Below are 16,611 nucleotides of genomic sequence, written 5' to 3'. Positions count from 1 at the left end.
AGTATGTACATACGTACATATGTACGACGCAATCTCGTCGGTAAGCTTGGCACGGTAACGAACGTTAGTAATCGAAGGCTTCGTTAATTGTTGTATTCCGAAGTAAAAGGAACTAAGACGGTCTATTCGAAACGTTTGTAATTATTATCGATCACCGATCCAAAATATATATATATATATATATATATATATATATATATATATATATATGTATGAATTTGAATGTTATATGATTCGAAAGGTTTTCAACTTTGCACATTCGCGTGTTTAATATGACTGACTTCAAATTCTGATTTCTGATTGGTTGGCTGTTATTCTCAATTACGAGATCTGTGATTGGTGTTGAACGTTGGAATCCATTTGATCATTTCGTTAACGGCTTTTAACGGTTCTGACTGGTCGAAAGATAAATGAAAAATAAATGACGAATGTTATATAAACCGGAAGTGATTGAGATCTTTGAAATTAGATTTAAAAAAAAAAAAAGAGAGAGAGAGAGAGAAAGAGATAAAAATTGACACAGGAAATAAAGAAATACGAGAGAGAAAAATTCGAGAGAAAGTGTAGGAAGAAGGAAAGAGAGAAAAGGAAAAAAGAAATAAACGAAAAAAGATAAACAAACAAAAAAACAAAAAAGAAACAAAAAATCATCAACGAATAATCGATTGATCTGCATAAAATGTTAGGAAAAAAGAAATTGAGATAGTTTTTAACCCACCTAACATTCAAAAGAAATGAATAGATAATTAAAAACGATTGAAAATAAGATTATCGAATTAATATGATTGGGAGGTAATGATTAAGAACTACGATCGAAAGAAAAGGAGAACGTAAAAGGAAGAGAAAAAAGAACAGTAAAATGTAACAAATAGAAAAAAAAACAAAAAAAAAAAAAACAAAACCAAACAAAACAAAAGAAAAAAAAAGGAAAAACAAAAAAACATCATCTACGAATAATCGGTTGATCGGTCGCCCGGCATTTCAACCAATGACATGCGCCCTAGACTGGTCGGCGTGCGGCGGTCGAGTGTTGTAACGGTTAGGCGGCGGTGGTAGTGGGGCGGGTGTATGTAAGCTAGGATAGTCATGGTGGGGGTATGTTCGGCAAACGAGAGAGCGGGCAAAAGCGGCGCTCGGCGCGTATCTCGCAGTATCGTGTTGACCCTCGACCGGAGAGGATACGCGTCTTCTTACTGATTTTTTTTTAAGTCGTTGCCTATCTTCACTCTCTCTCTCTCTCTCTCATACACACACTCAGTTACTCACTTACTCTCTCTCTCTCTCTCTCTTTCTCTCTCTGTCAGTCAGTCATAATTCCCTCTCTTTATCGTACGCGTGTTTCGTCGTAAATTCAAACGCGCGTAAAGGGTTCGTCGTCGTAGGTCGTGCGTCTCGTACGTCGTGTTTGCGTGCTTGCGTGCTTGCGTGCTTTTTGCGCCTGTTCGACCGTCCTCGAGAAACGTGAGAAGCTCCGTTGCTTCTAATTTCTCTTTCTCTATTTCTCGTACGTACGTACGTTCGTACGTTCGTTCGTTCGTTCGTTCGTTCGTTCGTACGTTCGTACGTTCGTTCGTTGGTTCGTTCTCGTTGATTCGTCGTCGTTCGTTGTAGACGACGAGTCCAAATTCGTGCGCGAACAAACCGACAACGAAAAAAAAAAGAAAAAAAGAAAATCTCCCTGTGAATTCTCTGTCTGTATTTTTCTTTTTTTTTATTTTTCTCTTTATTTTTCCTCTGATACCTTTCTTCTTCGCTTTGAACATTTGAGAGGAAATTTTTTTTTTTGCTATCAATCAATCCAATCAATCAATCAGTCAATTATTTAATTAATTGATTATTATCATCGCGATTGTTCTTCTTTAATTTTCTTTTCTTTTAATTTTCTTTTCTTTTAATTTTCTTTTCTTTTTTTTTTTTTTTTTTTTTTTTTTTTGTAATTTTGCAAACGCTCCTCCGTTACATTTTCTCACTTCGTACTTCTTTCGGTTATTTTTCTTGTATCTTTTTCTTTCTTTTTTTTTCTTTTTACTCTCTCTCTCTCTCTCTCTCTCTCTCTCTCTCTCTCTCTCTCTCTCTCTACCTCCCTCCCTCCCTCCCTCCCCCTCCCTTCTCCGCCCTCTTTCTCTCTGATCGTTCGAGAACGGAGAGAGGTTGTTATTGTCTTTGTTGTTGTTGTTGTTGTTGTTGTCGTCGTCGTCGGTGTTATTGTTGTTGTAGGGAGAGAGATGAAAAATAATAGTTGCGTTCGAAAATAATGTTGTGTGATATGTGAGGTGTTATTCAGTTCAGTTTACCATTTCTATATATTTATATATATATATATATACACACATATATATATATATATATATATATAATCCGTTTATCTATTTATCTATCTCTCTTTATCGCGGTTTTTTTTTGTATTCTATCCTACGTGAAGAAGGAGAGGAAAAATCGTATTACTTTCTGGTGAAGAGATTTTTATTCCCCTTTCGTCGAACGAGGTAAGTTCCCGTTATTTTCTATTTTTTTTTTGTTTTTTACCCTTTTTTTTGTACCTCTTCGTTTTCTTGTTCTTTTGTTTTCTTTTTTCTTCTTTTACTTTTTTCCTTTTCTTTCTCCATATCTAGGTAATTGTATTACATGCGTATATACGATTTATACCAGTTAATGATTTTTTTTTTTTTTAAATCATTTAGTGAACGATATATATATATGTAATATCACTCGTATTATCGTTCTTCTACGAATTTAATTGATTTTGCAATTTCGATGATGTTTAATGATTAAGTTTTTTCGGGTGTTGTAATTGTGATCGTAAACGAAAGTTCGCTCAGTTTTCTTTTTCTTGTTTTCTTTTTCTCTCTCTGTCCCTCTCTCTCTCTCTCTCTCTCTCTTTTCTGGATTTTATTTTTTTATTTTTCGATTTTTTTTTTTTTTTTTTTTTTTTTTTTTTTTTGTCAAATCGTTCTTCGAGTATCGTCGTGAACGAAAATTCGTTCATTTTTTTTTTCTTTTTTCTTTTTGGTCAAATCGTTCTTCGAGTGTCGTCATAACCGAAAATTCGTCCAATTAATTTTTTTCTTTTTCCTTTCCTTTTTGGTCAAATTGTTCTTCGAGTGTCGTCGTAACCGAAAATTCGCACAGATTTTTTTTTTTTTAATATCAAATCGTTTTTTTATCAAAATCGAGTGTGGTCGTAACCGAAAATTCGTCCAGTTTTTTGCTTCTTTTCTTCGCCTTTTTTTGTTTTTCGTCTTTTTTGCCCTTTTTCTTATCCTTTTTTTTTTTTTTTGGTATTTCTTTTCCTATTTGCTTCTCAATACTTTTTCACTTTCCTCAACTGCTGACGTTGTCGTCATAATTGATTTATTTGTATTATTACAATTGTTGTTCAACATGAAAGGAAAATTTTTTTCTTTCATGATTTTTATTAATTTGATTGCGTGAAAAAATTGCGTTGAATCGATCCAAAAGATTACACGAACGTAATTCTAATTGTCAAATTATGAAGGATTTTTGATTTATGAATATTTTAAAAAGATTTTGATTTATGGTTATGTGGAATGATTCATTTTATTTACTTTTCTTCCTTTTTTTTTTTTTTTTTTCGATTTTAATTTTAATAAAGTCGATTTATAAAAAAAATTGTAGAATTAATCGAGTTATAGGATTGTTATCGTTTATATATAAAAAAAAAAAAGATTGAACGATTTTATGATTTATTAAAATTTGTAGGGAAATTAATTGTTATTCTTTTTTTTTTTTTCCTCTCTCTCTCTCTCTCTCGAGAAACTTAATTCATGAGAACTCGTTAGTATTAATTAAGTTGCGCGCTTAAGTTGTTGTTGACAAAAAAAAAAAAGAAAATTGAATGATTTTCGAAATTATGAAAATTTGTAGAAATAGTAGTAATTTTTTTATACTTCTTCTACTTTGAAAAATGTTGATTCATGAAAACTCGTTAGTATTAATGAAGTTATAGTCGCTAGTTGTCGTTGGTAAAAAAAAAAAAAAAAAAAAGAAAAAAAAAAGATTGAACCATTTTTGAAATTATGAAAATTTCTAGAAAAAATATGAAAGATAATTCGTTCCCCTTCTTCTTTTCTATTTTGAAAAAAAAAAAAAAAAAATTAATTCATGAAAACACGTTGACATTAATTGCGATTATTGAAACGTTGTGCAAATTTCTAGGTAATTTTTTTTCTTTTTTTTTTTTTTTCTCGTTCAAGTTAATAAAAAGAAAAATTTAGAATTATATAATAGAATTAATCGAATGTCGTAAGATGTATTTGTTAAATTCAACTTATAGGTTTCGTTTGTTAAAGAAAAATTTATAGAAGAATAATGTTCTTGTTATTATTTCCGATGGAAAGAAAAATAAAGAAAAATAAAGAAAAATGATTGCTAGTTCGATAAAATCGCAAATTCCATTAACGCTAACTCGCGTATTCTTATATGGGTACCAACGTATGTATTAGTAAAGAATATAAAGCTTCTGTGTTTGTTCGTTCCATTTACGTGCTGCTTTTTTTTTTCTCCATCTTTTTTCCTCCTATTTTTCATTTTTTTTTTCCTTTTTTTTTCTTTTTTATTTTTTTTTCTTGTTGTCACGGCCGCACCTGTTGTTAGAACAGAAGTATAGCCCATAGTCTTTCCACGAATCCACTATCGCGTTCTCGTTACCAACAAGGGTGAAACAACTTAGGATTAACTACTTCAATGTGAACCGATATAAAGATCTTAACGTTTTTATAATTTCTATATACGCATGCATACATTTCTTTTTTCCTTTTCTTTCTTTTTTATTCTCGTGTATAAGTATAATTAATTGAATAGGTATATATATATATATATATGTGTGTGTGTGTGTATATATATAATTATTATGTATTATATTATTTATTATATGTAATTATACATAATTATGTATAATATATAGTATATATATATATAAATAAATAACGTATAATTATGTATATATATATATATTATTATGTATATATAATTTATATGAACTATATATTATTATATTTATACTGTTATATATTATTGTTACATTTATATTATTTATATTATCGAATTGGATATATAATTGATAATATAGTCGGTATATAATAGAGATAAAATTTTTTATAGACTTTTGATAGGTATTAACATATAGAATATGAATTTTATTATTTATATATATATATATATTTTTTTTTTTTTTTTTTTTTTTTTTTTTTTTAAGTAGATATAAGCACGTACATACGTATACATAGATCGAATTGGATATTCCTATATAACAAAATTTATTTTTAACTTTCTATTCGCATAAATGTACGAATAGAAATTTATATGTATGTATATATATATATATATATATATATATATATATATATAATATAAACTGTATTGAATTGGTACATATACAATAAAATTTTGTTTTCGACGTGTTCTGTATGCTTATAAATGTACATAGACAATGTATCTGAGATGAAATGTAAATTGTTGACGAACGTAGCCTTTTTCAAAACTTCTTCTTTTTTTTCTTCTTCTTTTCTTTCCTTTTTTTTTTTTTTTTTTTTGTTCCTTTTTTTACGCACCGAGACCTAGTTTTCGGAAACCTACGTTCATTTTTCACGAACCTATTCGATATTGTAAATTGCTGTCGAGGGATTGATTGATAAACGATTTTAAATCGATTCGATGTAGATGTTAGATCTTATACGAGCCGATAAAAAAAAAAAAAAAAAAAAAAAAAAAAGAAAATAGAAAGAAAGAAGAGAAAAGTCCAAAAGAAATGATCATTTCCATTATTGACGTAATCATTAATTGAAACTCGATCGATTGACTTGTTTACGCCAATGATCAATAATTCATTTCAAATCAATAAGATCCTTTTAAAACGTAAGTACGTGTTCTATCGTTCATTTAAAACTTTCCAAAATATTTTTAATATTTAATATTTACTGTCGATCAATTGGGAATATATGTTTTTATAAAAGAATATGGATTCGACATTGGATTCAACCGGAAAGATTCGATTCGCGTTTGTTCGAGGATTTTTTTATTTCCCTTTTCTTTATTCTTCTTTCTTCTTTCTTTTCTTTTTTCTCCTCTCCTTTTTTTTTCTTTCCAGAAATAAATTTGAACAAACTTGAAAGAATACCGTTCGGTTCGAACAAAAGTTCTCTTGATTCGTTCTTTTTTTTTATTTTTTTTTTTTTTTACTTTTTCTTTCTTTCTTTTTTTTTTATTTTTTTTTATTTTTTTACAGGAAGAAAATTGGAACGAATGAATTGAAATCTTATACGGTGCAAATGTTTAAAATTTCGTTCGAAAGAAAAGGCAATATATTCTTTTTCCCTTCCATTTCCTCCCCTCTATCTCTTATTATCTCTCTCTCTCTTTCTCTCTCTCTCTCCTCCTCTTCTCCTCTCTCTCTCTCTCTCTCTCGTCTTCTCCCGTTTCTCTTTCGGTTTCCATCAGTTTTTCAATGTAAAAAGAAAGGAACTTTTGTATAAGGGACTTTACAGAACGAAAAAGTTTTCCGAAAAGTCGAAATCGAATATTTTTCATCTCTTCTATCGTCACGTTATATATATACATACTATATACATATTGTATATAGTATATAGTACATACATACTATATACATATTGTATAAAGTATATAGTACATACATACTATATACATATTGTATAAAATATATAGTACATAAATATACGTATATATACATATATTGTATATAAATGTATGTATGTGCCTATATATATATGTATATATAAATGTATGTATGTATATATGTATGTATGTGTCTATATATATGCTAATATACATGCCTTTGTATATATGTATAAATATATGTATGTATGTGTTTATATATATGCGAATATATATTGAGTTGTCCAATAAATATGATGTCGGAATTATTAATACGACCTGGATACAAAAAAATTCCTTTATACATACGGAAAATTAATTACACTTTTTCGAGACTTTTTAGATTAGCTTTCTCTCTCTCTTTTTTTTCTTTTCTTTTTTTTTTTTTTTTTTTTTTTTTTCTTTCTTTTTCCTAAAATTTTCCTTTTGATTTTTGTCAAAGCGTAAAATTGCCGATCTAGGAACTTTCTTTTTTTTTTTTTTTATTTATTTATTTATTTATTTATTTATTTATTTAAGTTTTTTTTTTTTTTTTTAAGGAGAATATTTGCGAAATAAAATTACCCTAAGTAAATCTTGAAAAAGTATTAATTGTTATATTGTACAATAGCCTAGGGATTTTTTTTTTTGACTAAGAATCACGTGTTAAATAATTTATTGTTATACTAATTGTTCGAGACGATGATATAAACGTTTTCATTTTTTCACCCACCCTTTTCTTTTTTTTTTTTTTGCGAATTCTAACCTCAAATAGGATAAGGAAAAAATAATTGTTCTAATTCTTTTATGCGGTTTTTATTTAATTATCATCGGAAAAAGAAAAACTTTCATTTTGTTTAGAAAACTTTCTCTCGTATTTTTCTACAGCAATCATTCCAAGAGTAGTAGTAAAACTTTAAGTTTAAAGTTAATCAGTGTTTTTCTCGAGTAAACATCGTTACGAAATATTTCGACTATGTAAGTTGTGTGGAAAACAGGGAGAGAGACAGAGAAAGAGACAGACAGAGAGAAAGAGAAAGAGAGAGAGAGAGAGAGAGAGAGAGAGAGAGAGAGAGAGAGAGAGAGAGAGAGAGAGAGAGAGAGAGAGAGAGAGAGAGAGAGAGAGAGAGAGAGACAGAGAGAGAGAGAGAGAATATTAGAGAGAATAATATGACGGCTTTTTTCGTTATAAAAGGTATATAACAGATTAATTGATTTTCGTGTACGAACGTGTGTTAACTAATTTTTTTTCTCGATGCATAATGGTTGTTTATTCTTTCCAGTTTGTATTTTTCATATATATATATATATATATATATATATATATATATATATACACATATATATATACAATACACACACACACATATATATATATGTATATTGTCTATGTCTGTTTTATTTTCTTTTTTTATTTTTTTTTCTAGTTTTTTTTTTTTTTTTATTTGTTTAATTTTATTTATTTATTTTTGTTTTCGTTTTTGTTTTTGTTTTTGTTTTTTTTTTTTTTTTCTATTATATATATACATATAAGAAAAGAAGTGTATTGTTTTTAAATATCTACTCACACGTGTACCTGTTCAAATTTTTTCGTTACTTTTTTTTTTTTTTTTTTTAAACCAATACATACATATACGCAAATATTAATTAATCAAGTGATTCATTCATCAGATATAAATTATATAATTAATATAATAATATTAGTTTATTTAAATTTAATTGTTTGGCATAAACGGAAGATAATTATTTGGTGAAAATAAATAAATATATATATATATACATATGTTTATTTTATATATATGTAAAATAAACATCATTTGTCGATATTATATTGGCGATAAACAAAAAATGAAAAAAGGAAAGAAAAAAACAAAAAAAAAAAAGAAAAAAACAAAAAATGAGAGAGAAAATTTTTGTTTCGAGAAATAGTAGTGGAGATCTATTTTCGACGGGGGAAACGCGCGCACTCAAACACGTATTTCATTACTTACGGCCGAATGCGTATTTTACAACTTGTTGCTTGACGTAACTCCGACGAACTCGTTCGTTGCCACTGGTTATAACGAAAGAGAAATAAATTTTGTCGAATGAGTAACAAGTTTATGTATCTATATATATCTATGCATGCATATATATATGTATATGTATATATGTATATATGTATATATGTATATGTATATATGTATATATGTATATATATATATGTACTAATGTTCTTACTAACTAGATTTCGAAGTACTTAATTTACTCATTATATAACTCAAAATTCTAATTTAAATACGAATCTGAGTATTCGGATATTTTTAATGAAATCCTTATATTTGAATACCAGGTTACGAATCTTTTATCGTTACTAATTATATATAGATATTTGTAAATCCGATATATACGGGTATTCGAATTATTCATTAGAAATTGCGATTTGAATCTGATTATTCGGATATTAATATTTAAATCGAATAATTAATCTAGAATTTTTTATTTCTTTTTTTTTTTTTTTTCTTCTATTTATCACGATCATGTATATACGTATTGATGCTCTAGCTAGCTAGCTGGATATACGAGTACTCGAATTGCTCTTTAATAAATCAAAAATTCAAATTCGAGTATTCCGAGTTCAATCTGAGTACTTGAATATCCGGTTTCGGATTTATTATTATTTTTATTATTATTATTATTATTATTATTATTATTATTATTATTATTATTATTATTATTATTATTATTATTATTATTATTATTATTATTATTATTATTATTATTATTATTATTATTATTATTATTATTATTATTATTATTATTATTATGATAATAATAATAATTAATAAGTATTAGTACTCTTATTATCAATACATCCGGAGTATTCGAATTATTAATTATACAAAATATAAAACTTTCGCCATTCGTTTAATATTATATATTTATTTTTGTTTTATAATATGTTTTGTTTATCTAGTATTATTGCGTTACAATTATCATATATCATTTGGAAGACATAAAGACATAAAGGGATAGAATTTATATTACGTATAATCTTAAAAGAAAAGACATAAAAGGGAAAAATGTATTTTAATTATGTTACAACAATCGTCGTTATTTATTTAAACAAAAAAAAAAAAAAAAAAAAAGAAATTAATTTATTAAACGCTTGTAATAACCACGTATATATTATTGATCTCTAATAACTTTATGATATTATTAAATAATTAATTTATTTAATTAATTTCAAATATCTAATCATATATCGGGATTTAAAATTTGTATAATTATTTCTTATTAGATAGGAAGAATTTTTAGATGATTAATTTTTCTGTTTTATTTTCTTCTTTCTTTTTCTTTTTCTTTTTTTTTCTTATTTTCTTTTTTTCTTTTGTTTGTTTCATCTTCATCATAGAAATCAATTCTCATTGACTTTATAGATATTATTTACAATTGTTAACAATGTGAAAGAATATTTAGTCTATTGGCGTTCAACCGATGGGCTCAATAGAGCAAGTAATGCGGCCCAGCGGAAATTTCCTGCGGTAGAATTAAAATCGATAATCATCGACCAATGCGGGCGACCGAAATGTAATCGTTTTATGGATTTAAAGGGTAGTGGGTGGGTGGGTGGGAGGAGGAGGGTTGGAAAAAAGAAAAGAACGAAATAAATAAATAAAAACAATAGAAAATAAATAGAAAAAATAAACATCGAAAACGATGGAAATCATGCGTAAATACGATTGAAGCCACGTGCGATATTTTACAGCGCTTTATTATTTATTATTCCGTGAATTATGAAATGGCATGGTCGAAACGTTTTGTCACGAAGATAAAATAGTATGACCGTTGGAAACAAAACGAAAGAAAAAAAAAAAAAGGAAGAAAGGGAAAATAAAGCAAAAATGAAAATTTTACTTGCACGCTTTTATATATGTGTGTGTGTGTGTGTGTGTGTGTGTATTTTTTTTTATTATTTTTTCTCGTATACGATAAAGAGTAAAAAAAATATATATATATATATAAGAGAAAAAAAAATGAACTTACGCTTGTATTTATTATTTTTTATCATTTGTTATATATATATTATTATTATTATTATTATTATTATTATTTATTATATATATATATTTTTTAAATTATTTTTTATATGCACCAAGAAGTAACTAAAATAAAAAAAGGAAAAAATATATTTATATAGATTTATGTATTATAAATTTTTTTGTTATTTTTTATTATTTATTACACATACGCACACATACACACAGAGAGAGAGAGAGAGAGAGAGAGGGAAAGAGAGAGAGAGAGAGAGAGAGAGATGCATGCACACGTTGTTTTCTATAGTATTTAAAAGATACTTAAAAAAAAAAGATACGAAACAAAATGAAAGTAACACTTATTTTTTTCCTTTTTCATTTTACCTTTACATACGTAACATACATTATATTTTATTTGTTATTTTTATTTATATATTTATTTTAATTTTTTTTTGTATCCTACCAAAAGAGAATGTTAAATCATCGCTGAATGACGTGCTATCGTCAAGGCGATCATAAGAGATCGAATATCACTGATTTATGTTAGTGCATACAAATTTACTAGACGTAAATCGTAATATCGTCGATAGCATTTCCTCCTTTTCTCGTATTATTATTATTATTATTATTTTTTTTTTTTTCTTCTTTTTTTACCATTTCAACATCTTTTGAATTTTAAAAGGAGTCACGTTTTGTCGAGGAACCAACGATTTACAACATGAAAATTTTGTCTCGGATATTTTTCGTTCGTTCCCCCTCTTGGTCGACATTTTGTCGGTTTCCTCACTTACGAATCTCTCTCTCTCTCTCTCTCTCTCTCTCTCTCTCTCTCTCTCTCTCTCTCTCTCTCTCTCTCTCTCTCTGTATTTTACATTTACTATATATGTACATACATACATCATACACATCGACATACGTATATGCACATACGTATATACGTACATTGTACTTACACACACATACATATACACACAATACAGATATAGTGCAGTACATTTACGTACACAATAGTGCACATGTGCAACACACATACTTATATTATTCCGTCTTGCTAAGAAATCGTTTACTTCTCAGGATGCATTGAAATGGTTTGGGCGAAAGCTTTTTGAACGAGATGTTCTTTTCACACATTCGTACAGAACACACATAAACAAAAACAAGCACAATACTTGTATTACATAATGCATATACTTGCATATACACAAAGCATATATAAAAAATATACAGAGAATAAGCTTTTAATTGTTGTACTATTCTAAGTAAATTCGTATAGACACAATAGTTTTACACAATTACACAATTACTATTACACAATGCATAAAAAAAAAATATATATGTATATATATATATACATATATAGAAAATATGTTTATAATCATATACGTTTATTATCAAAAATGTATCACATATTTGGCGCGTGAAAGGTTTCGAATTTTTTTTTCCTTTTTTCTTTCTTTGTTTATTTATTTATTTATTTATTTATTTATTTATTTTTCTGTTTCTGTTTTCTTCCTTTGTTAGATACTTTCTCATCTATTCGAGTGGAATTCAAAGATGGTGGAAGAAGAATTTTTTTTTTTTTTTTTTTTTTTTTTTTATATAAATCGCACACAAATATTCAATATTTTCTTATAATTTTCTCTTCTCAACGATAAGCCTCCGTCGTATCCTTGAATATTAACGGCGAGTGAACGGTAAAGGCGAATACACATTGGAAACTTTGTTTCCCGTGCGTTATTCTTTAATTTAATAAGAAAATATCACGTTTGCGGAATTAGGTCACGATAGAGGGTTACGTCGGGATGGATCGGTGGGTGGGTGTTAGGAGTTGGGGGTGAATCAAACGTCGGCTTATAGCGAGGATCGACGAGGTGATGTCTGAAATTGAGAATTACAAATCCCTAATCTAAGCATACGTCTGAATGAATCTCTTGTAATGAAATTGAAATACGATTAAATATTTGGGATTAAAAAAAAAAAAACGTAAGAAAGGAGAGAGAGAGAGAGATTTTTTGTTCATTTTTTCTTCTTCTTTTTTTCTTTTTCTTCAATTTTTTCTTCTTTTTTTTTTTTTTTTTTTTGATGCGGCAGTTTTACATTTTTTTTTTATTTTTTTATTTTTTTCTTTTGTTCTTTTTTTTACATTTAATTGCGAATGTATGTGTGTGCGATATATGACTATTATATAGTATACCGTATCATATATTTTTGATATTTAAAGTTGTTGAAATATTATATTTGTATCAGTGAAATCTGTTAATGATATTATCTAATTAGATTTATTTATTATTATAATATTGTAACTCATGTAATTAATATCGCCGATTAACATAAATAATAATAATTTATTTTGATCAATATTATCACCGATTGATAGGCAAAGTTGGATTTTTCAAAAGTTTTATTATCTTAATTAATGTTGCTTATTGCATTTTCGATAATCTTTTTTTTTTTTTTTTTTTTTTTTTTTTGGAAAAATTTCAACATTATTACAAATGCATACGTACAAATATATCACAAGTGGGAATTGAAACAAATAGTTATCTACCTATTGCAAAGCATTTCTTTGAAGAGTAGAAGTAAACGGGTAAAAATGCAAAAAAAAAAGAGAGAGTGAGAGAGACAGGCAGACAGGCAGAAACAAAAACAAAGAGATAGAGATAGAAAGAGGGAAATTAGCTCGTAGGAAGGTGGCTCGTTGCCACGATAGTTCTAACGGTGCTGGTGCGGTTGGTTGCTTAAAAAAAGAAAAAAAAAGGAAAAAAAAAAGAAAGAAAGAAAAGAAAAAGAAAGAAAAGCCTATACTAGGCCATTGCTAAAATAATGTTTTACATGCTCGCAGAGAACTTTTAGGAGGGGGGGTGGGTGGTGGCTAGGAGAGGAGGGAGGTAAAGAAAAGAGTTGGACTCGTTAGAAAGGAGTTTGAGTTTCTCTAAATTTTCACTCGAAATAAATAAACACACGGTTCACACATAAACACACGTACAGACAGATTTTCTTTTCTTGTCTCTTAATGCTTGCCAAGTGGCGTAACAATTGTCGGAACTAACGAAGAAAAAGTTTTATTTTAATTGAATAAATTCCCCCCCCACCCCCATCCCCATCCCCTTTTTAAAAAGAAGCGAATGGCGCTGTAGTCGATTTCGTTTCGAAGATCTTAACGCGATTACCGCGAAAATTGAAATCGAAACTCTTGTTGGTTTCTCCTGTAGTAAAGTTCCTTCTCTCTCTCTCTCTCTCTCTCTCTCTCTTTCTCTCTCTCTCTCTCTCTCTCTCTCTCTCTCTCTCTCTCTCTCTCTCTCTCTCTCTCTCTCTCTCTCTCTGTCTCTCTATCTGTCTATCTATCTGTCTATCTATCTCCATTTCTCTCTTTCCCGCGCAAACCGTGAAAAGTGATTAATTAGCCTTTCACTGAATGATTCGATAACTTTTACGTAGACCCTTTGGTAAACTTGGCACGTTTGAGATGGGCTTCGTTAACTAACCTGTTTGTTTAATAGAATAGAATAGATAGATAGATAGATAGATAGATAGATAGATAGATAGATAGGTAGATAAATAATCCAGATGGGCTATTCATTAAAATATATTACAATTTCCTTTTGTTCTTTTAACTTTACATTGAATTTAAAAAACAATAAGGGACGATAATTGAACGTACACATTCTCGTATTCGTGTTAAAAATAATAGACTCCTATTTTTCTTGACTAAGTATTACGTTGTTAAAGTTGGTTAATTAATTAATTGGTTAGTTAATTACTTATTTAAATCGATAAACGTCGATATTTTTATACGTCGACGATTTTTTGTTATCATTATCTTTTTTTATTTATCTCTTTTCGATACTTTGTTTCTTTTTCTTCCCTTTCTCTCTCTCTCTCTCTCTCTCTCTCTCTCTTCTCATTTCTCTTCTCTTTTCTTTAGCCACCCTCTTTCCTTTCTCTCTTTTTTTTTTTTCGAATTTTTCCATTTCTCTTTCTCCATCTCACTTTTTTTTCCTTCTTTATTTTTTTTTCACCTTTCTCTGTCTCTCTCTTTCTCGCATTGATTGTTCCCATTTTCCATTCCATTTTCTCTTTCTTTCTTTCTTTCTTTCTTTCTTTCTTTCTTTTCTTCTTTTTTTTGTTTTCTCTTTCACTTTATCCATTTTCTATTTCTCGCTTATGTTTCCTATATTTTCGCTCATCTATTTTCTATTTTCTATTTTCTATTTCTCTCTCTCTCTCTCTCTCTCTCTCTCTCTCTCTCTCTCTCTCTCTCTCTCTCTCTCTTTCTGTAATATCTTATTCCCTTTTTCCTTTCCATTTTCTATTTCTTTCTTTTTGATTTTATATATCCTCTATTCCTCTGTTTTGTTTCTATTATTTTACTTTATCTATTTTTTTTTTATTTCCTTCTACTATTTTTCTTTTACTCTGCTTCTCTCTCTCTCTCTCTCTCTCTCTCTCTCTCTCTCTCTCTTTCATTTCTTATTCTCTTTTTTTCCATTTCGTTCTCTCTTTATACTTGTTTATCTTTTTTTTTTTTCGTTTATCTATTTTCTATATTTCTGCTCTGCCTACACTATTTTCTTTTTTTCCTTTCTCCCCTCTCCCTTCTTTACGTTTTTGTTATTTCGTGTTTCTCTTTTTTTTTTTTGTTGTTTTTCCCTTCTTTTCTCTTTCTGTTTTTTTCTTACTCTCTTCGTTCCCTTCATATCCTTTTCCCTCATATCTATCTTTCTCTTTTTCTCTTTTCTCTTTTGTTTTGTCTTTTTTTCTTTCCTTTTCTTTTTTTTTTTTTCATTTTTTATTTTTTTATTATTTACGTACTTACCATCGAACGTGTCATTATAAACGCTATTAATATTTATTATTATTATAATTGGAAGTAAATAATTCACAGTACGTTCGGTACTGATTCTTTAGATTTCTGATTTTTGATTTTATGGTTTTCAACGATACATCCAAATTACAATATATATGTATATATATATATATATATCCTTAATAAGATTTGTTCGATATGTCATTCGAATGATATTCATATTTATTATCGATAGACCACATATATATGTACATATGTACGAGGTTAATACGATCTTTCGATTTCTCACTTTTTGATTTCTCATTTTCGAAAGCGATAATAGTAAAAATTACAATTTACGTTTCTTGATGATATCTGTTCAAATATGTCAATCAATCGTTATTAATATTTATTAATATATTACGGATATGTATACGTTTATATGAAACGATTATTTTCGATATTTCTTCTATTCGATAAATTTTCATCGGGGAAATACGGAATATACATATGTTATACATATATGAAAAACGAAACGCGTATGGTGTCATGGTACTGGATAGGAAATGGATACGCATATCCGATAGTGAAAAAAGTTAACGCCTTTAAACGAGTACCGAACTATGCTCTTTACGATCTCACATGCATATGTATGTACATATACATACAGAACATGTACACACATACATTCACACGCACACACATTCACGTACGTACGAGAAGTTACTAGTATGTATTTCATTTGCTATTGTATTTTTTGCTTTCTCTCTCTCTCTCTCTCTCTCTCTCTCTCTCTCTCTCTCTCTCTCTCTCTCTCTCTCTCTCTCTCTGGTCTTTTTTTTCCTCTATATTTTTTTCTTCTTGCAACATATTTGTTACTGACGTAGAAATAAACGTAACAATGTTTTCATTATTCAATGATTGGCTATTCGCTATTCATTAAGTTTTCATTCTGATCTGTGAACGTCGATGTTATGAAGTTTTCTTCAAAATAGTATGAAAAAGGAACAAAAAAACAAAAACAAAAAAAAAAACAAGAAAAGAAAAAATACCGTGAAAATATAAACTACAATATAAATACATTTAATTATTAATTCTGTTAATAAATGAAGAAGATTTTTTCATCGGCATTGATTTATAAAATTTATTTATCGTTTGCAAATAAAACGTTGTTATGATAAATAGGGATAAATTTAAATG

At 28.0% G+C, this 16,611-nt stretch overlaps 1 protein-coding gene across 6 annotated transcripts in view; it reads left to right on the top strand.

Annotated features, from left to right (window-relative positions):
- The first annotated feature begins 1,169 nt into the window (after positions 1-1,169).
- Positions 1,170-16,611, top strand: part of LOC118447777 (spondin-1) — a 289,832-nt gene continuing 274,390 nt past the window's right edge. The window contains exons 1-2 of one of the 6 annotated variants that reach the window (XM_085655982.1): positions 1,170-1,394; positions 2,426-2,486. Coding sequence is in view for 1 of the 6 variants with exons in the window: in XM_085655976.1 (XP_085512102.1) it covers positions 2,255-2,268; positions 2,423-2,486 (78 nt within the window). In the remaining 5 variants the exon portion in view is untranslated. Of the gene's footprint in view, positions 1,395-1,446; positions 1,462-2,108; positions 2,274-2,422; positions 2,487-16,611 lie in introns of those variants that run through there. The other 5 variants (XM_085655979.1, XM_085655981.1, XM_085655976.1 and 2 more) reach the window with 5 other exon arrangements.

The sequence above is a fragment of the Vespa mandarinia genome, chromosome 3 (assembly GCF_050613455.1).
Source record: "Vespa mandarinia isolate Hongniang chromosome 3, ASM5061345v1, whole genome shotgun sequence".
Lineage (NCBI taxonomy): Eukaryota > Metazoa > Arthropoda > Insecta > Hymenoptera > Vespidae > Vespa > Vespa mandarinia.
The sequence above is the reverse complement of the archived record's forward strand: the minus strand, read 5'-3'. Positions and strand labels throughout refer to the sequence as shown.